Genomic DNA, 22291 nt, shown 5'->3' with positions numbered 1-22291 from the left:
GTCAGCAAGATTTCTGCATGGCGTACCTCATCGGTCTCAGCGTAAATAACTGATATAACCATGGCCAGTGCTGGCCAGTGTAAGTAACTCATATAATCAAGTTGTTCCTGGCACGTAGCCACCATCGTGTAGACCTCTATATAGAGCTGGACTGGCACCCAGGACAGGGCCTAAGGACCACCCTGCAAGCACACAGCCGGCAGCACCTGAGAGTAAAGCTGGCTGAACCAGTCCACAGCTGTCTCCTCTTTGGGCTGCCCAAATCTCAGGTGAACATCTCGTCTGAGCCCGTGGCTCTCCCCAATCCCCACTCAGTATCACATCATATGGTTTTTATCTTTGCCCCCCCTTACAATGGAATTATTCCAATTATGTGCTAATTTAACTCTCTTCCCTGGAGCTTAGGCTCACAAAGGGAGGCACTTTGCTCACTCTGATCACCCCTGGGATTTAAAAAGGCAGAGCAGGCCTGAATAGCAGACCTTAAGGGGGCGTCCTAAGGAGATCCTCCTCCTCCCTGCCACTGGCCTCCACAGTTCTTTAGCTAAACGCTGGTAAAACCCAGTGCGCAGCTGAGGGAGAAAAGCAGTGTGTCGGTGGGACAGTTCTTGGCATTCTTGATGACTGCTACCGTCACTGTATTAATACATGTTTAGAGAAGGTACACGGACAAGGTACTTTCCCTCACATCAGGACAACAGCACTGTGTTATTATCCCCATGGTTGTTATTATTTATGTATTCAAAGCCTAATCCAAATGCTTTAAACCAGATAGAAAAATGATTCAAACCCTAACACCGGCAAACTGAGTTTCCATTTCCTCATTTGGAAAGCAAATACCACCCACCTACCTCATGGGATTATAGAAAAATATAAATAACAGAAGGGCCCTTAATACAATTCCAGACCTGAGAGCTCACTTCCAGACAGCAAGGGCTGTGTCTTATCCTTTATAATCCAAAACACTACCTAGACAGAGTCCTAGGTGCCTAATTAATTATTTGCTAAATTTTAGAGACAAAAGGTCAACAGATAGAAAGTAGCAGAACTGGTCCTTAAATCAACACTTTCAGATCATGCAAAGGGCTTTCTGCAACATCAGGCTGCCTCTGGTGGTTTGAAAATACTCCTTCATCCCATGCAAAGAAGTCTTACAGGAGTTTGGGCCTACCTATGAATTCAGTGTAAACACAAAATACTTTTTGTCTGATCCTCCATAACCTCCATCTCACTTGTTTTACTCCCTCACCTAAGATCCTTGTTCAAGGAAGTTTTCCTCGCACAAACGAAACCCATATTTTGCATCTGTTTAAATTGTTTAAGTTAACTAGTTTTAAAGTCATAGAGCCCTCAAATTTTAATCTGGACATCCAGACTCCAGAGTCACAACCCACCAAAGGCAGAAGAGCTGCAGGATCAAGCCGTTTGTACACAAGCTCCCAGCTGCTGGCAACCGACCAGCGTCCCTTGCTGAGCCTCCAAAACCAGGGCCCAGACCTCCACCACCTCCCCAAGAATTTTCCAACCATCATAACAAAAGTGTTTTGAAACTCAAGATGAAAGGTTGTGATCAAAGAGGCCAAAGGTACAGGCTGCTAAGAGAAGAAAACATAAGATGGTTTCCATGTGATAGGGACAGGAAGCGTGTGGGCAGCAGGGGCCCTGGGCTGGGCTGGGCTTCCCACCACTGCAAAGAATGGCAGGGAGCAGACAAAATACAGTGGTTGTGGTAAATCGCTTCCGGCCTCACTAGAGCACGGAAAATAAAAATAAACCACCCCATAGAGGTGCTGAGCTGGAAGCAGCAGGAAGTGCTAGGCTAGACCTCCACCTACTACAAACCCAGCTCCTTCAGCACCCTTCAGCTGAAAAAACGCCTAGAACAGGAAACCAAACTGGGGGCAGGGCAGTAACAGTTCTTCCAGCCTGAAGAACAGCACCTCCGCTAATTCTTCTGTGCATAAGAACCGCAGAGCAAGTCAGCTGAGACCTAACAACAAATTAGTCGCTTACAACAAGCCTTTAACTAAATTTCAACTCAAGATTCCAAAAGCAGTCAGCAGGTCTTTGTCCTGTTGCAAATGGTGATAACACACACCGAAGATGAATTGCCCATGGATGGTGACCAGTTTGGATAAATCTGTCTCAAAGACAACACCTAATCTGATATCCATCCCATGTCCCTCAAAATCACTGTGAAAAATTTTTATCTGTATATTAAAGGCTCTGAAAACTGCAATGTCTTCCCTGATAAAGTGATTATCTTTCCCAGTGGTTAGCTCATTTGTCTTTGAAATTCAAATGCTTTTGAAATACCTATCCAATCAAGAGTAAAAGTAATCCAGAGGTCTCCTAATAAAGCTGAACATCTGTACCTAAGTTTTAAAGCAAAACCGTTCAGTCATAATCTTAGTGAAGGGATCCCTCATGTTGGTAAGCTATGGTCCACAAACCCACAGCCATTTCTGTGAGCTGTCTTGTAAACAAGTCTCCTCTCCAGGCCATTCGTTGACTTGGGTGTTGGGCAGAGAGCTAATAAAGAACAGGGGTCCAAGGTTTTCACCAAGTTTGCAGGTAACTGCAAAATACACCAAAAGCTATAAACCACTGCTATATACATCAGTGCTTCTAGAACTTTTCATGTGCCCATGAATCACCTGGAGACTCTGTTAAAATACTCTGCTCCTGCAGTTTCAGGGTGAGGACTGGATGTCTCCTTTGCAAATAAGCTACGAGATGCTAGTACTGCTCATCAGTGACCACATGGTGAGCAGCGGGAATGCAGGGCCCTGCTTCTCCAGGTGGCTGTGTACTGGATTCACCTGGCTGGTTCAACTGCAGCTCCCACCCCACAGATCTAATTGGTCTGGTATGACTCAGGAATTAGTTTTGCTTTTTAGCTCCTCAGGTTATGCAAATATGCAGCCAAGCTAGAGAACCTCTGGGCAGAACTCAGTAGTCAGCTACGTATAAATAGCACAATTATCAATATAGCTTGTTTCCCACACCACACATGGGGGAAACAGGGTTGCTCATGGTACTCGTAAATAAATGTGCCTAGACTCTGGCCAGCAGACCTGTTTTCTACCTAAGCTCCCTCCACACCCCAGTACTGGGGCTTCACACATGGTAGGTAATTTCTCTGCCACAGAGCTACATTCCCCAGTCCTTTTTAAATAGTCATATTTTGGGACAGTGTCCTACCAAGCTACCCAGACCAGCTTCAAACATGAGCTTCCTGCCAGCCTCCACACAGATAGGATGACAGGAACGTGGCACCATACCCAGCTCAACCCTCGAAATCTGAACTTTAATATCTTCACCTATCCGATGAGAATTGTCAGCCTTGAGAAAACTGCAAGAATAAAACATTTGTGAAGGTGCTCTGGAGAATTCCATGTCCTTCAAAGCAACATACACGCAACTCCCACTTTTTGAACTCTATTTACACTGTCTATAAAGATACATATTTCAGGCCAGGCCGGTGCTGGTAATCCCAGCACTTGGGAGGCTGAGGCAGGAGGATCACCACGAGTTTGAGGCCAGCCTGGGCTACATAGTGAGTTCACCGCCAGCCCAGACTACATAGCTAGAATGTGTCTCAAAAAAAAAAAAAAAAAAAACGTATTTCACTTTTTACCACTAAAGCATATTGAAACAAATGTAAACATGAAAGCACACACTTAGTTCAATTCCTAACCTAGCACTTTATGCTGCAGTTCTAGGCATGCATGGTCAGAAGAGCAGGGCCACCTGTAACAGAAGGATTAGTAAGATGACCTGCCCCAGGAAAGGACAAAAGGTTGCCGTTTCCTAGGGCAGTGATGGTGAGCCTTGTAGACACGCGCCCAAACTGCAACCCAAAACCTACTTATTTATCATAAAGGGCCAACATTGCAATTAAACCTGAACACTGAGGTTTTAGTTTAGAAAAGAACTAGTCATACATTAACAGCTTTTGTCTTAAAAAGAAAAACAACACATGTGCCATGGACTCGCCACCACTGTCCTCAGGTCTCAGCACTGTGTTTTGTCATTAACTGCAAATATGTAATAAAAACAAAGATCTAGGTCCTTAGTTCTAAGTTACCAACCCATAAAGTTTATTTTATTAGCATACCTAATGAAGGAGAAAATGATTTCACTACCAATAAAAAAAAAAAAAAAAAAAAAAAAGTCAGAGGCATAGAGAAGAGTGGCATGAAGTTTTTTTAATCTGGAGGGTAAAAGGCAATACTCAATGAAAGACAAAGGTCATGTTAACAAACGTTTGTCACAAAGCTGGTCTGACACAGAGGGAGAGAACCTCTCTGGGCCCTCCGCCTGTACACCAAAGCAGGCTTGGTAGTGAGTACAAATCTGAAAAATCCACGTATCCAACAAGCTGCCATCTCAAGAAATCGTATCCAGGAGACATCAAAAAGTGAACCTAAAGAGAAAAAAAAAAAAGATAAAATGTTTCATGATACTGCAGACAGGACCCCACGTCCTTCGGTCTAAACTCTAACCTTCCAAAACAGTTACAGGATTCCTAAATTAGTACAGTACTTAAACCAGACTAGAACAACATCCACAAAGAGGTAAATACTTTCCACAAAATATTTTAATTGGAGTATTATCTACAAAAATAATGTTCAAGCCTGGTTTGGTGGTACACGGGTGTAATCCCAGAATTCTGGGAGGCTGAGGCAGAAGGATGGTGAGTTCAAACCCAGCCTGGGTAAATCAGCAAATGAGTAGGATCCTATCTCAAAATAAAAAGTAAATACAGCAGTGGGGATGTAGCTCAGTGTGAAGGGCCTGCACTCAGTCCCCACTATGATGATGATGATGGTGGTGGTGGTGATGGTGGTAGTGATGATGCTGATGATGAAACCTAAATTCTGAACCTATCAGGACGAAACTGACTAGGAGCTAAGAAACTCAAGTTCTCACTCCGGTTCTATCATCAGTGATCTGTATGACTACCAAAGTCACTCGGACTCCCTGGTCCACCAACTCTTCGAGGTGAAGGGGTTGCAGTTTGGCCAAAACTTTTCTGGATAAAAATGCTTATAAAGCACTGATTCTAGTTTAGGGGAATTATGGAGAGAAAGGATTCAAGTAACAAAGTAGAGAAAAAATTCTCAATCTCAGATTTAATGAAAGACCAAAACAATAAAGAGGGGGGTAACAGAAGAAATAACTTAGTTATTACTGGTGGGAGCTTTCCGTTTTTTTGGTTGTTGTTTTTGTGGTACTAGGGATCAAACCAAGGTTCCTATGCATTCTAAGTGCATGCTCTACCACTAAGTTATATTTACATACCGTTTTTTCTCCCCAGATGGCCTCAAACTTGGGATCCTCCTGCCTCCTGTGTAGGTGGGATTACAGGCAAATGCCACTGTACCCAGCTTATTTTTCATTTAAAGATTAGCTTTGATAAGAAGATGCAAAATAACCCCAAGAGGAGTGGCTACACTGCTGCTACAGCCATGTGAAACTAGAACCTGTAAAATATAAGGTAGTTCCCTCCCAGGGAACGATACAGGCTTCCTCTCACATCCCTCAGAGTGAGCTTCCCACCTAGAGGATTGCACCATGGCCCTGGAGGCATTAACGTTTCCCACCAGAAGCAGCCAACTTTCCCCCATCTGTCATACACACACTGTGACATTCTATGTACACCAAGACTGGGAAATGCTACCTTTCAGAAGAAAAAGGCTACCTATTTCAGTAGGTAAAAAGGCACCATCTTACTTTGTGTACTGGTTTGAATGACCTAGAGCGTCTAGCATCAGAATATAAAGGAAAGACTTTAAACTTCTAATCATAATGTTTTTATTTAACTAACACTGGCATTTAAAGAAATGCACAACTGCAGAACATTCTTGTATCGGTGGAATCACGGAAAATCTATAAAAGAAGAACAAAATCACTGAGGAAGTGTTCATGGTGCTAAACAAGATCAAACAGGCCTACAGGAACTCGTCTGTTCTATCAAATTTGTTAAGGCAAACACTACAAATAGACTACAGACCAACATAGCATCAGTTCTAACAGCCGTCAGTTCTAATGGTAAGAGAGGCTACTTCAGCAAAAAAAGCTTTGACACATTCAGAATTAGAAATCCTAGTTAATGCAAAAGTCAATTTCAAGATTTTATGATATTAAAACATTTTTAAAATCGAAAATGTTGAAGCCGGTCCGTGTGGAAGGCAAAACTAACTCATGAGAGTAAGAATTCAGATAGCAGTTTTCAGATAATCCCATTGACAAAGATCTGCTCTCTTCTTCTAAGGCAAAGATATATTTACCAGACATTATTCCAAAAGCTGAGGTCCTAGGATTCTTTGATATGTTAGTTCAACAAAGTTGAAAAGAATGGTTTTGACCGTTAACCAAGGGATAAATGTTTTGGGAGCCTGACTAATAAAATCTCCTCCCCTGATACAGAGACATACAAAAAATATGGCTCTCACTGAGAAAAAATAACAGGACTTCTCAGGCTATTTCACCCATGCAGAAAAGACAGTGGCATTTATCAGTCTGTTCTAATCATAAAAGAAAGCAAGGCACAACACAAAGAACTGTTGGAAATAATTATTCTTTGTATAGATAGACATTATAATGCCAGACAGGTCATTTCTTTTTGGAATGTGTATTCTTCTCCAGTACCATCTCTATTCAAACACTAGTATTGGACAGATATGATCAAATGCTGATTTTCCTTCTAATCTACCTCACTGGATCCTGGAGACCTAATTAAAATAGAAATTGGAGATAATATGAATCAAAGACTATTATGCAGAAATTCTCAAGTTCAGAGCTCAGTGTGAATCACTACAATTTTAGAAGGTACAGGTCTTATATTTCTAAAAATGAAAGGAGCTTCAGCAATCACAGCTCACTAATCACCTCATTTTAGAGATGAGGAAACTGCAGCCTGGTTGACAAATGTGCTGTTTAGCCAGCAACACGCTGTCCAACACTATAGCCAGGAGCCACAGGTGACTATTTAGTTAAAATGTAAGGAAATGACCCGAGGATATAGCTCAGCGACACAAGCACCTGCCTGGTAAGCACAAGGTCCTGAGTTCAATTTCCGGTACCAAAAAAAAAAAAGAATAAGGAAATGAAAAATGCAATTCCTTAGTCACTCAGCCACATTTCAAATGTTCACTAACCACGTGTGGCTAGTGGTTATCACACTGGGCAATGCAGACCCAGACTATTTCCACACTGTAGAAGACAGAAGTCCTGGGTCACCCTCACCAGATAAAGTCAAGGCTCCTGATCTTCATTATCCTGCATTTCTCTTGCACACATTTAAGAAACTTGGCAGAAATATTTGAGACACTCTATGAATCTCTCCTAAATTATTTCCGTTTTTTAAAAAAGCAAGTTTACTACTTTTAATAAAACCCTCTAATTGGAAGATGTATACATTCCCATGCAGAAGTCCTTGAACATAACAGAGAGCAAGAAGTATCAAAGTTTGCTGTCCAAACATCCATTATGAAAATCCCAGGCAGTCCCTTAGTAGTTCAGGACGTGGAAAAGTCAACTTAAAGTTCACCAAAGTTCAAGTACCTCTTGTCTACCTCCAAAGGATGAATGGTTAAAAAAAACACATACTTTCAATGTAGGTAAAATAAATGTAGAAGGTCAGTGATTCATACAAGTTTGATAATGTAAGACACTCCAGGCTTCTGTGCCCTCTTGTCCCTACCTCAACACCGCCCACATCTGGCCAGGATGTAACCAACCCAACTCAGCATTTAAACTTACTCGTACCTCTGCTGCCCTCCTATGACTGGAAAGAAACTAGGTTTTACCACAAAGATCAGTGGTTTTTTTCCCCCAAACAACTTCTTTGGCCTGGTGGTAGTACATTCTCTCAGCAAAGGAAATGTACAACCCACTAGGTGGCAGTACAGCTTAAAGAATACCATTAAGAGTCCCTTCCCAAGGAAATTCTCTAAATTACCCTTGATAAATTCAAAGTCAACACAATTGCATATCTGTAAACAGTACCACCTGTCACAGTTAAAATGTTCTGCCCAACTGGGTAGCCTCCTTGCTTTAGCTAAGACTGAACACTGAATTTGGGGTGGGGGTGGTTTTGTTTTGTTTGAGAAAGGGTCTTGCTGTGTAGTTCAAGCTAGCTTTGAACTATGTAACCCAGACTGGCCTCAGACGCATAGTGGAGATCCTCCTGCCTCAGCCTCCTGATTGCTAGAATTATAGGTATGTGCCACCACACCAGGCTTGAACACTGAATTTTCAGGACAGGTCCACTATTAAAAAAAAAACACCTTCGGTGCTTTGTCCCTCTGTATTCTGCTCACCTTCCCTCAGATCCAGGGACCAAGTATAAGGAACTTTAATTTCCCAACTATGACCCAGTATATCTCTGTCCCTCTTCTCCTGTCTTTCACAAACCTGAGATAGACTGACATTATCTGAAAAAATTTCAAGTAAACATGTAAAAACAAAACAGGAAATAATTACAGAAAGCATTTATATTTTTAATACTCAAATCTACTGAGTTTTGGTGTCACACAGTCATTCAAAGTTTACTGCCCCCTAAGCGTCCAAAACTGAGCATCATTTCCAGTATGCATGGGTTCCTAGGGCTCAGGCACACTGCGAGCACGTTTACCTTATGTCTCCATGTTTATGATAATCTAAAAATGCTGAGTCTATTCATGACCACCTGGACAGCCACCTATTACCAGTACTGCCAACAGAGACAAGGGTTAACTTTTACCACAGGGTTGATCAAACCGCTATTTTTGGATATGTTATGAGAGGACTACAAAGTCTCAAATTTAGAAAACATTATAATAATAGATCTGCATATTACCCTACTCTTGGTTGAACAAAACTGCACGAAATTCAAATCTTACAGGAAAGTAACTGAGACAGAGAAGGACTCAAAGGCAACTTCAGCTGACTACATGTTTAATCCATTCAAAATCTGTCAATTCCAGGTAGTAAACACAGGGATGTTTGTTATCTAATTTTTTCTGTCTTTTTAAAATTCTCATAGTAAAAATAATACAGTAAACAACTTTGAACAATAGGATATAGAAATAGCAGGTTTTGGAAGCTGGACTGAATTATGAGATTTATCAGTTGTAAGATTTCTAGCAAAACTCTCCAAACCTCAGTTCCTGGCCTATAAATAAGACTAGCAAGTCTATCCTTATGAAGTTAATTTTGAAAAGAAAATGAGATACAGAACCAGAATCACTTAAAAACGTGATATACCATAAACAGTATCTGTTAACTGTCTTCCTCTGAATTTTTTTATGCTAAATGCCTTTTCCAGTATAGCCCCTAGCTTTAAATGTCAGCCTCAAATTCATGCAAGATCAGTTACACTACAGATGTTTATTTTTCTATATCCAACACTCAGCTGAAAAATATGGAGAATATTCAATCTGTTTTATTCTATTTTCTGAATTGGTATAAATATTGAGAACTCACTTGGAAGCTATTTCTAACACGTTTTGGTACACTGTACATATAGTTGAGTTAAAACTACATAAAAGGGGCAAATAAATGTATATTTTAAAAACTAAGAGCGGGGCAGGGTAGTATTTGTCAAATGAAGGAAGACACTCTGGCAGTCCCCCAGAGAGTATTTTTCAATAAACATACTGTTTTCTATGGGATGATTTAACACTGCAATCTGGGACTGGAAGATTTTGTTGTTCCTTGGGCCATAATTCCCAGCTGAACAGGTGGTCCTATGTTATTAATATGGCCTGCAGTACAGTTTCTGCTGAGGCTGCTTTTTGTCTGTTTTTTGTCATAACTTTGAAATACTAAAGTCTCTGCAGCAGAATCCTCCTCCAATCATGATCATCATAGGAAATAATTTTCCATGATTTGCTATCTCTCTGAGGGTAGAGAGTATCCTTTAAATGTTTGCTCTGTCCCCTCGCTAAGTATACACCATGACTCATCGAGAAAAAAAAGAACTTCAGAAATGTAGAAAAAGGCAATCAGAAGCCTTATGACCTTCCCAATAGTCTCTGTCAGAGAGGCCAAGAGCTACAATACTTGCATGAGAAGGTCAACATTGGAAGGTCAGTTTTCTAGCCACACTCAAGTTAACTAGTCCCTGGTAAGAGCTGTCGTCCACCAGGCACACAACTCAACTACCGCCTAGCTCTCAGATAGTACAGTCCTTCCTGCCTCAGTTTCCAACAACATGCAGTTCAGATCTCTGGTGAGGCTCTGACCATGCTGTATTTTAAGTGTTACATTTATATGTCTTCTCCTCTACTAAACTGTCCACTTTTGGAAGCAGGAGCCACATTTTACTTTTCTTTGTATTCCAACTGACAAGTAATTCCCAGTAACTGATAAAAAGACAGGGAGGGACAAGGGAAGGAAACTCAAGTCTTAACCAGGTTCCAAGGAGTTAAATTGTGTTAGGAAAGCAGAATGAGGTGGTTCACTCAAATTTTTTCAGTGAAATAAACCATCTCTGCCGACTCACTACTACTAAAAATAAAATCTTACCAGAACTAACAAATGTTCTTGAGATAGTGTCAAAGGATTCTATGTAATACTACAAGTAACTGATTAATTCATGCCACAAGATGAAGTTCAGTCACTGTCGCTACAGCACTTTGCACATGGTTGCTCAAACTCTTGTGTTAGACTTCTCTGGATTAGTAAAAAATGATAGCTTTGCTGGATGTGGTGGCGCACGCCTGTAATCCCAGCACTTGGGAGACTGAGGCAGGAGGATCACTGCAAGCTCTAGGACAGCCTGGGCTACAAAGTGAGCTCAAGGTCAGCCTGAACTGCATAGTGAGACCCTGTCCCAAAAAGACCAAAAAAAAAAAAAAGATAGCTTTCCACACAATGATAGGAAGAACTTAGTCCTGGGATATTCTTCCCACAAATAGGATGTTATTTTGGAAGGTTCTCTTTTCTCTCCCACCCGGTAACATCGTTAAATTTTGTAGTGCAAAGGCAAAGAAAAGAGTACACACATTCATCAGTAAGCTGCGTGAGCACTAGGTTAAGAGTACCACAACAAAAACACTACCTCCGCAATCACAAAACTATGTGGCTGGGAAAGGCTGCTGGACTGTTCCAGGTCTCTGTTTTCTCATACAGAAAGTAATGATGCTGATATACAGTTTGGAAAACATACACATACTTATTAGAGCTTTAGCATTCCACTCAGGAGGAAAGCATGAAGAAGGAGGCATACCACACATGGGGAGGCCAAGCAGACATGGCTTTTCAATTTTTGTTAATCAAAACAGCTCTAGCTCTACTTTTTTTTTTTTTTGCTACAGAATTCTATATAAGAGTTTGTGAAAAAACAGCTTCACTGCTAGCCAAAGTAAAATAGCAAGTGAACCAAAGGGCACAACTTATGTTTTAAAATCTACCACGTTAATCCAACTTCCTCATGAATTTCAATGTAGGACATTAACAAATGGTCACACTCATCCATTCAACCTATAATGTATGCCTCTCAAGTGTGAGCACTACACTACACCCTAGGAAGACAATGACCCAGCATTTTTTTTTTTTTTTTGTTTGTTTTTGTTTTTGTTTTTCTCCGGTACCGGGAACCGAACTCACGACCTTGCACTTGCCAGGCAGGCGCTTTTTTGCCGCTGAGCTAAATCCCCAGCCCCTGACCCAGCATTTAAAGTCATCTAAGATTAAAATCAGAAAGAAGCTTCAAATCTTGCTTCAGAAAAAAGCAAAAAAAATCTAAAGGCAAAACCTGCAACTTATGTTCTTTAAAACTGAGTTGTTTTTACAGTTATCAGTGCAGAAATTACTGTATTAATCACAAACACTTTCAGTTACTGCAACATTTGCAAGACAGTTAAGACAACAACCAGTAATAGCACTGCTGAATTATACTGAGGCATACTCTGAAGAGCACTGGAAAATTCTGCAAGTGTCTTGGTAGTTAATATGGGAATCCTGCTAAACTGATCAAAACCAGCCCCATCTAATTTCTCTTTCTACAATCAATATAACAGGACAAGGGCTATGATCATCACTTACATCTTTCCAGTCTTCTCCTCAATTAAGAATGGGAACAATTTAGCCGACGAAGTTCATGACAACAAGGTGCAGGATAGTGCTGGCAAAGAGGAAATCAGCAAAGGCTCTCTCTGGGGATATACCCTGGAAGTCCGCTTTGTTCTGAGGGTTGATCTGTATTCTCAGGCATACTGTACAATAAGTAAAACACAAAAATCATTATCTGGATGTAGAAAACAAATACAACTGCTAACGAGCATACGTAAATCCTAGGACGCAACAACTGCACCCTGAGTGACTGCACATGTACCAGGTGCTCTCTACTGTGCTAATAACATTCTGTATCTTCATCGAGATGATGACTGGTGAATTTTTTCATAAATTTGTATTTTATTAGTAGACATTTGCGGTATATAATGATCACATTTATCATGGGGTTTGGTACCTATACACAACACATTTTAATTCCCTTTTTCAACCGCCACCCCTTCTCGTCCTCCCTGCTCCTTCTACCTCTCAGTCTCCTTCCCATTTGCATAAGCTCTAGCTCCATTTTTTTCTCCCAATTCTTTCTTTCATCCCCTTTCCCTTCCCTCCCTACCTCCTCCCTCCATCTCTTACGTCCCTTTTCACTGAAAAAGACCTCCTACTGTTATCTTTATTTTGCTATTTATAGTTTGTGCTTCTCATATAAGAGAAACCATGCAATATTTAAGTTTGAATGTCTCATTTATTTCAATCGATATAATGGTCTCAAGGTGTATCAAACTCATCAAGCTGTAGACAAGTTTTGCACTCTTAAATGTTAAAGGAGAATTGAAGGAAAAAAAAGACTTCTCAGACTAAAAACCAGAGACTTAAAAGAAAAAAAGTACATAAGCAAAAAATAAACCCCTAAAATCTCTCTTATCTCCTGATATGTTTCTTTAAAACAAACAAAAAGATAAAAAATAACATAAACCATCTCTGCCAACTTATTAGATGGAAATGTAACTGAGACAATAACAAAAGAGCTGGGCTGAATGGCAAAAAAAAAAAAAAACCTGAATTATAAAATATGAATTATTTCCTAATAGAATATACACAACCTGGACAGCAGAGACTATAAATGCTCATCCCTGAGGACTCATAGTTGCAGATAAACTATCTTTGATCTAAAGTTCTAGCAGGACCTTGTCTCAAAAAAGGTAGGAAACCTAAGTAATGTAACTTGACAGAACTCTCCACTGCCACATTTATATACCCTTGAAGGTTCTAACATGGCACATTAGCAACAGTCACCAGTGACATGAAAAGGAAGCTCCAAGAGTACACTTTTCTGCAATACCGAATGCCTGTGATAAATAACACTACTTAAGAAAACTCAAATTTGCTTCAGGCTAACATCCATTCTATCACTAACAAAGAAAGAGCAATGAACTAAAATCTAATCCAAAGGTTAGAAAAATATCGGACTAGTTCTCCAGAGTCCATCACCATAGAAACAGTTCTCATTATGCTTAAACATGTAAACACTATGGGCACCACTGATCTCTTCAGGCACCCAGCCCCTCCCAAACAGGAAGGACACTGACTGCAGCAAGGGCAACCAATTAAAATCCTGCTGTGGGAAGTACAGATTGGTTTCTCTATTTGGGAAAGCAAAAAGCAATATCCATTAATATTTAAAATGTTTTTACATTTCGACTACGGAATGCATCTTACAGAACATTTTAATAGCATGTTTATCCAGTTAAAAAAAACAATAGTCCAAATGTTATCAAACAGATTAAATTATGCTCCAGATACCCAATGAAATCCCATGCAATTATTTTAGAAAATAAGGTAAATTCTTTATACACCAACATAAAGCTACTCACTTTTACTAAGTGAAAAAAGTCAAAACAATTACTCCACTCTGTATCTCTCTCCTTTAAAATATTTTATTTACAATGACATCTATAATTCTTTGGTCATTTCTTTTAGTTGAAATCTAAAACATCAGAGAAATAGACACTAAACTTATTGATGATAACGGCGTAGAGAGCAAAAGTAAGTAGCATGTGGGGGACAAATTAGGGAACAGAAGAAAAAAATCACTGTGAAAGTAGGTAAAGTCATGAATGGGTATTATCCTCATCATGGTCACTGTAACCCAAGTTATCACAGTGCCAACATAAGAATCAGAATCCTACAAGGACAAAAAAGACCCAAAGGACATAAAGACCAACACTCCACTGATGCTTTTGGTTGTAAGACACCCAAAAGGCGGGGGGGGGGGGGGGGGGGTGTAGGGAGGCCATAGGAATCACCTAGGAAGGTTTGCAAATTATATTCACTCTTAGCAGAATTTAATAAGCCACCCCCAGTAGGAGAACTACAATGCTTCAGATCCTGTTTTACTTCTATAAGATGTCATATCCCTCAGATGCACTGGGAACGAAAAAGATAAAGAAGTTCACCTCTTCAAAAGACTCCCTCACAAAGAATCTGTGTCTCCCTGAGTGCTTCCAAAGATGGAAATTTACTACCTCCTGAGGCAATCTGTTCCATTTTAGCAGTTCTAATTTAACCTATTTCCTTAAATATTCATTCATTCCACAAAATATTTACTGAGCATCTATTACAACTCATGCATCATTCCAGGTGCCAGGAACAAGGCATAGAACAAGAAAGACAAGAGTTTAGCTTCTAAGAAACTTACATGTCTATGGAAAGAAATATACAGCAAATGTTATAGTAAATAACTAAGCAAGGGAATATCACAATAATAATGAGAAATGAGAAAGCGTTTTTTATTCAGTGGTCACAGAAAACCTCTTTAAGAAGCTACTACCTAAACCCAGCATTTCAAAGATCTGGGGACAGAGAATTCTAGACAGTGAGAACAGTCTTGACATGTTCTAGGTATAACAAGTCAGACTAACCAGACAGTGGTGATCAGGGGAAGACAAACACTGATGGGCTTTGAAAGCCCCAGAAAAGTGTTTGGATGGAACTCTAAGTGCAACGGAACAGTATTTCAAAGGTATGAGCAACTAAGAAACATAACTGATTTATACTTTTAAGGTTGCTAGAAATGTAGTGTGAAGGACAGTTTGCAGGGTTAAAGAAAAGAAAGTACTTCAGAGCCAAAGACCACAAGGTAATGATAATAAAAATGGACATAAATGAGATACAGGCGACACTTGGGAAGAGACAGAGCTTGCTGATAAAATGGATGTGAAAGACAAGAGAAAATGAGGGATAAGAGTAATTTCCTAAATATTTGGCCTCCACAACTCAACCAATGTTGATGTCATATACTTTCTTGTAAACGGCCACACAGCAGAAAGGTTACATTTAGAACTTGTTAATTTGAACAGACACAGCAGACACCAGTAGAGATAATGAGCTGGCAAGTGGATTGACTAACTAGGAATTGAGGGAACAGATCCAAACTAAAAATATAAATGCGGAAGTTGTAGGTATTGAGCATTCAGATAGGTTATAGGTATAGGTTACTGAAATTTACCTATGTAAATAAACACAAAGTGAAGGGACCTCAAACAGAGAAGCATCCAGTAGAAACAGCAGGAAGGGAAAACCAGCGAGAAGGAACAAGCAGAACAGGGTTGTTAAGAACTTTACAAAAAAAAAAAAAGGAAGGAAGCAACTATGTTAATGCTAAGTAATGCAGAGCAGACATATAAGGTAAGGCAGATGACCACTACACTTGGCAACATGGCAAGAATAGTTTGGAGGAAGCAGTGGGGACAGACAGACCACCACCAAAAGTAGGTTAAGGAATGAATGGAAAGTGAGGAAATTAGAAATGGTAACCAGATTATTCTCTCAAGAATTCTGTGATGCAGAAGAAATAGGAGTAGTACCTAGAGTCAAATGGAATTTTTTTAAACTAAACAATATTAGGGCATGTCACAATGATGAGAATGATCCAGTAGAGAAAAGAAACCAAAGGTGTAGGACGGATGACTGCAGATGAATCCCTCAATGAGCAAGACTGAATCCTCTGAGAAGTGGAGCTAGATGCAGACAAGGAAAAGATACATCTACCACCACAGTAGGAAGTCTGGGTACAGGTGGAGATGGGCTGCTGTAATTCAGTGGAAGATAAAAGGGATTCCTGTCTACTAATTTTTTAGTGAACAAATAAAACAAGATCATCAACTGAGAATACAGAAAAAGGAAACAGAGAAAAGAGCATGAAGTTATGAAGCATATTTTGAGAAAATGAACATATTAGGGAAGCATTACTGCATGACCACCAGGCAAGGTTGGGTACCCACCAAGTTCCTATTCTCATCCAAAATTCCCCATCGGCACTATACCCATAGTTATTTGCCTGTAGTCTCCCACTAGACTCTGTGACAGTGGGACTGTGTGCTTCACCAGTTGAATCTCTAGCACCCTGGCAGAGAACCTGGCACTTAATTGCTCAGTGTTCCTTAAATTTTTATATGCATGCTCACACTTTAATATACATAGTGCTAGGGATAAAGACTGCAGGGAAAATAGCGCCTGCCCTCAAGGGCTCACATTTCAGAGGGAAAACATGCAGTACAACAAATACTGTACAAATGTCCCACCTCTCTCCCTCCAAACCCCTCCCCAACACCCACTCACACAGTGAAGCAAGAATCCCGATCTGCTGGGAAAGTCAGGAAAGGATTCCAAAGGAAGGAATACTTGAGAAGTCTAAGAAATGAAGAATTCTGAAGGCAATCAAAAGTAAAACAGAGCTTGTAATCATGGAATGTTCAGGCAATGGCAAAAGCTCAGCAATGTTAGCACATAAAGTACAGGAGAAGCAAAGGCAAGAGAAAAAGATGGAGATATTGCTAAGCCCAGACTGTGCAGGAACCTGTGTGCCACATAAATGTGTTAACCTTATTTTGAGAACCAGAGAGATGTGGGGAGTGACATAATCAGATTTGCAAGTGAAATCAAGCATGCAAACCTGCAAACCACTGGAACATGGACTAGAAGAGACACACCAGAGGCTGAAGGCCAGTGAGGAAGACTACAGAAGCCTAGACAAGATTTCTGAGAGCCTGGGACACTGAGGATGAAGAGGTAGCAATGCAAATGAAGATATTTAGAAATGGGACAACCAAGCGCAAGGATGGCACACTTCCAGTCTCCTAGACAGCAGTTAGGACTGCTGTTATCATAAATCTGATAGAAAAGTCCAAAAGAAATGCTGGACCCCAACACCTCCATTAGGATAGAAAACATCCTCGGTTAAGTCCACCTGCCTTTCAAATTCAAACTCCTGTTGGATTTGTAGACTAATTACAAAACCTTTTAATTTTAAAAGCCAAAATTGCTTCATAGAGAACAGATGAAAGTTGAAAAGTGACAACTAATTTCAAGAATTGACAATATAGTTCAGTGTACAGTGTTTGCCTAGCATGTGTGAGGCCGCTGGTTTGATCCCTAGCACCATCAAAGAAACACATACACACACAAAAAAAAAAACTGATTTCAAGATTTAAAGACAGCCTTACTGTTTCCACTTCTCTCTCCTAAATAGCACTTTAAATGAGCACAGATTTAAACTAGGTAAAAAAAGGAACTAAAGCTGCCAACACTTAAATGTTACTCTCAAAAAGGGACAGCTGTCTTCCTATAATGATATCTAACCGTAAGATACAAAGTCAACTGAGGATGTTCGATACTTGTCTGGAAGAAAAATTTTCAGTCTCAGAAGTCTTTTTAAGGACTACTCTACTATACTACACTATACTATACTATTACTACTGATTTAAAAAAATACTATGATGTGACATATACCTCTTGTATATATACATATACATCTTGTGCTAGCAATTTTCCTGAAAATCTTGACTAAGTCTTCCTGAAATCTTAAGTAAGTCTTTCAGCCATAAAGGAAAAAAAAAAAAGATCATCTTCATACTACTGGGCTTTTTAAAAATGAGGCAGCATTCTAAATTGGTTTAAGCCGGGTATGGTGGTACACAACCATAATCCCAGCACTCAGGAGGCTGAGGCAGGAGGATCGTTCTGAGTTCAAGACCAGCCTGGGCTACAAAGTGAGCTCAAGGCCAGCCTGAACTGCATAGCGAGACCTTGTCTCAAAAAAAGAAACAAACAAACAAAAAAAAACCCACACACCTAAGACACCTCAGTTGGTTTAAATGTACTATTTTCAAAGAGCATACACTAAATTAATACAAACAGAAAATAAACTACCAAAAAGAAACTAGGTAATCAAACTAAAGATCTCCCCTTTCCAATTCATCCTACATACTAACAACAATTTTAAGTCTTCTTTACTCAAAAAAAAATTTCAGATGCTCTCTTATAACCTATAGTCCAAATTCTTTGGCCTGATATCTGGAGCTCCAGCATCCACCTAATCCTTCAACATAATCTCCTACAATCTCTGTTCTCCAGACAAACTGGCTTCCTTCATTGTCTTCCAACAAACAAACAAAAAAACCAGAAAAGTTAAAAACCTCAGCACCACCACCAAGTACAAGATTTCCTTTCCCAACAATCAGAACAACTGATAAGCATCCAAATTTCAAGTTTCCTATTAAATCCAGATCTGTACCAGCAGCAGAGGTAGATTTAATAAACTCAATGCTGTCAAAAGAAATGCAAATGATACCTTTCTAAACCAACAGTGAATCACCATGAGTTCTTTCTTTTCCTGAAGCCACTTTTATTTTACATTATTCTACTTGTTTGATCTCTTATTACTCAAAAAAAAGCTTTCTTGTTTTATTTAGCTGACACTGTGCTTATGCCTTCAACACTTTCCCACCATTCTCTGCTCCTCAGTAAGGAAAGCAGGGTTGGTCCTGTCATGGACAGGCTTAGCATACAGAATCAGGACAGGCCCTGCTGACATGTTTCTTAGGACAACTGCACGGGAACTTTAGGTCTCACAGCATGCACCCTCCATGTCTGCCTGAGCACAAAACACATGCAGGTTTTGGTACTTTCTCACCCTTCTCATTTAAAAAGGTAAATAATTTCATTACCAGGGCTTAGGACAGCCTGGTCTTAGCAGAGGGTGTACTACAGGAAAGTCTGCAACAGTATGTCAAACACTGGACCATTCTAAGTGCTTCCCCAAGGAGAAGGAAAAAACCTGAAGCCACTTTTCTCTGGTCCTATGACCTGCTATCTAACAGATGTGGAAATCTCACCCACTCCATCAATCTCACTATTAATGTCCCATCACTAAACATTCTCTTTAGGGGGTGGGAATACAGCTCAGTGTCACAAGTGCCTGTCTAGCAAATGCAAGGTCCTGATTCCCGGTACCAAAAAAAAAGAACATTCTCTTTAATAGTAAGTCATGTACTCCCCATTGGAAAGAAGCGTGCCAATTCAATTTTAGCCTCAACAGCTTCAAAAGCAGGACTTGGTATAACCAAGTTAGCTGCTCAAATATCTGGTTTTTCCACATTGACCTATAACCAGTTAATGCCCACTCTGCATCAAACCACTGTCATTTTGCCCTGAAGTCTTATTTTTAGACAGGGTCTCGCTATAATTCATACTGGCCTAAAACTTGCAGCAGATCCCCCCCCTCAGGATCCCAGTGCCACCACAATCGGCTCTGCCCTGGAATCATTCTTAACCAGAGGCCTATAAAGTTAGGATGACTTCAGCAGGGAGAGGCTTCAACACCCATTCCCAGTAGTTAGGACTGAATTTAGGGCCTTCAGGATGAGCTATACCACTCCCCTATTTTCCTGTTTTCAGACAGGATCTCACTAAGTCACAAAGTTGTCCAGGATGGGTTCGAAATCTAGACTCCCTGCCTCAGCTTCCCAGAGTGCTGAGATTACAGGCCCGGGCCATACCATACAAGCTAAGGCTTCTTTTTTTAAAGTTAGTTTTCAGGGGCTGGGGATTTAGCTCAGCGGCACAGCACCTGCCTGCCAAGCACAACGTCATGAGTTCAATTCCTGGTACTGGAAAAAAAAAATAATAATAATAATAATAAAGTTAGTTTTCAGACCCTAACTTGTTACTACTCATCCACATATCGAAACAAAAATTATTTTTAAAAATTAGGGGCTGGGGATTTAGCTCAGTGGCAAAGCGCCTGCCTGGCAAGCGCAAGGTCGTGAGTTCGGTTCCCGGTACCAGAAAAAAACCAAAAAAATAATAATAATAATAAAAGTTAATCAGTGGTTCTCATTAAGTTTCCCTCTTCTGGCTGGTTACTAAAATTTTTAGTTATAAACAGTACTGGGCACATACAGCAAAGCGTACAGTATATTCAATCTAGCTAATATCCTATAGGATTATCCTGTGAACTAGCTGATCATATCCTATAGGCTAAGATGGTGCCACAGGGCACCAGGTCTTAGTGGTCTAGGGCAAAACTCAAATATCATAATTAAATATCCAATCAAAAGTCTAATTCTCAACTCCAGAGTCAGCTAGGGCTACAGTCATCCAGCCCTTAGGCCTATTTGAAGTTGTAAGAAGTAAAAATATCTATGGTGAGTCTGAACTAGCAATGTGAATATGGAAAATGCATTCTACAGATCTAACTTAAAGTATGGCAAACTGTAAATGAAGTGTCCAAAAAAATTCTAACACTGCATTTTGAAAAGAGTAGTCAGACAAATCAAGGTGACATGTGGAAAGAGTGCTCAATTTTTTTTTTTTTTTTGGTACCGGATATTGAACTCACAACCTCAAGCTTGCCAGGCAGGCGCTGTGCCGCTGAGCTATATCCCTGGCCCTAACACTGCATTTTGGCTATGCCCCAACCAAATTGTAAACTCTCTGAAGACAAGGAACACACAGCTAATGAATCCCCAAAGCATTTACCATAATACCTTATATTCAACTCAACAGGACTGATGGCCTGACAGTGATCACACAGAAAGTTGTTTCTTTCACTTACTAGATATTGAACCCAGGGTCTTTGCACTGAGCAACAGCCTCAGCTTTTTTATTTTTCATTTTGAGACAAGATCCCACTTGATTGTCCTGGCAGGACTAGAACTTGCCTTCCTCTTGCCTCAGCCTCCCTCAGTGCTGGAAGTAAAAGTGTGCAGAACAGCACACAGTGTACGTGTTATCTTTTCAAAGTCAAACAGCAGCCATACCAGTTACTAGAATGGCCCCTAGGTTGACCACTTATAAAATGGAATGCCTAACACTCCTGGGCTAATCTACTGACTGAATCCTGTTGACAAGAATGGTGAGATTTTGGCAAATATTTATAAAGAAAGTGCTCATTAAATAGGGCAGTATTACAAGGTTATCAAATGCTGAGAATTAGAAAAAATTAAGATAAATTCATGCGAATAAAATTCGAGTTCAAGATAATGAAATAAGCTAAGATTAGCTTCATCCACAAGAATAAAGGAGCTAAAAATCAAAATCAAGTAAGACTGACTCGACCAGCAAAGCACTTGTATTTGTATTTCCCACGCTTTCATTAAAATATTTCACCAGAGGTCAGCAGTAATCAGGCCTGGATGAAAGAGATGATCCAAGGTTAGTTTTTCTTTCATTTAAAAGTGCGCCAACTTTAAGGTTGTGTTAAAACTAAGCGGAAGGTGGGCGGGGTTTCTCTGGACCAATACGAAGTGTGTAGTACCAGGTTGGGAGTAACAGGAAGGGGGTTTCGGTAACTATTTAACTCTAACTCCTCAGCAGCTGTGTGATATGAGGCACACGACACCCTTTCCGAGCCTCAATTTCCCCGCACAGGAAGAGTGTCCCGCAGGCTGCTCCCTGAACTCAGAGGGCGGTGGTTGTGGTAAAAAGCAAAGAATACTGCGAGAACAAAGCCGAGCACCGAAGTAACGCATTATTACTGGGACTACATGTAGAATTACCCGCTAGGATGAAGCTCCCCACACAAGAGATGAAGCCCGAGAGGAAAGAGTTGAAGGGGAAGGTCCCCACGAGGAGACAGTAACCGAACTGCAGCGCTCCGGTCAGCAGTATATACAGGAGATACGCGTCCAGCAACTTCAGCCGCTGCGGAGTGGTGCTCAAGTACTCTTCTAAGAACCGCGAAATAACTGACACTACTGAGGCCGACATGGCTACAGGCTGAGTACGGCGAGCCGCACTTCCCTGACTCCCACAGGATCCGACGTCCACAACGGATGTAGCATTTGCGCACGCGCACTAACGAGATCCAGCTCCGCCCACCCCGGTGTTCCAATTTGCGCAGGCGTACAGCTAGGCTAAGGCGCAAGACAACTAATGCGCAGACGCAGACGGCATCCGCAGGATGCGAACTACAGCCAGAGATAGTTAATGCGTCTGCGCAACGGAT

At 40.5% G+C, this 22291-nt stretch overlaps 1 protein-coding gene across 2 annotated transcripts; it reads right to left on the bottom strand.

Moving 5' to 3' along the window:
• Nucleotides 1-4190: 4190 nt before the first annotated feature.
• On the bottom strand, nt 4191-22151 carry Dad1 (defender against cell death 1). 2 transcript variants are annotated; one of them, XM_005377131.2, is made up of 3 exons: nt 21843-22143; nt 12040-12209; nt 4372-4429 (listed from the first exon to the last, which is right to left on the bottom strand). In XM_005377131.2, exons 1-2 carry the CDS (start codon nt 22051-22053, stop codon nt 12079-12081), a joined length of 342 nt encoding a protein of 113 aa, XP_005377188.1. In that variant the 5' UTR covers nt 22054-22143; the 3' UTR covers nt 4372-4429; nt 12040-12078. The 2 variants fall into 2 exon arrangements, with proteins under 2 accessions (XP_013365908.1, XP_005377188.1); XM_013510454.1 differs by lacking the exon at nt 12040-12209 and having other exon boundaries at nt 4191-4429; nt 21843-22151.
• Between the last annotated feature and the right edge of the window lie 140 nt (nt 22152-22291).

Source organism: Chinchilla lanigera, unplaced genomic scaffold, assembly GCF_000276665.1.
Source record: "Chinchilla lanigera isolate Chin_1 unplaced genomic scaffold, ChiLan1.0 scaffold00008, whole genome shotgun sequence".
NCBI lineage: Eukaryota > Metazoa > Chordata > Mammalia > Rodentia > Chinchillidae > Chinchilla > Chinchilla lanigera.
The sequence above is the reverse complement of the archived record's forward strand: the minus strand, read 5'-3'. Positions and strand labels throughout refer to the sequence as shown.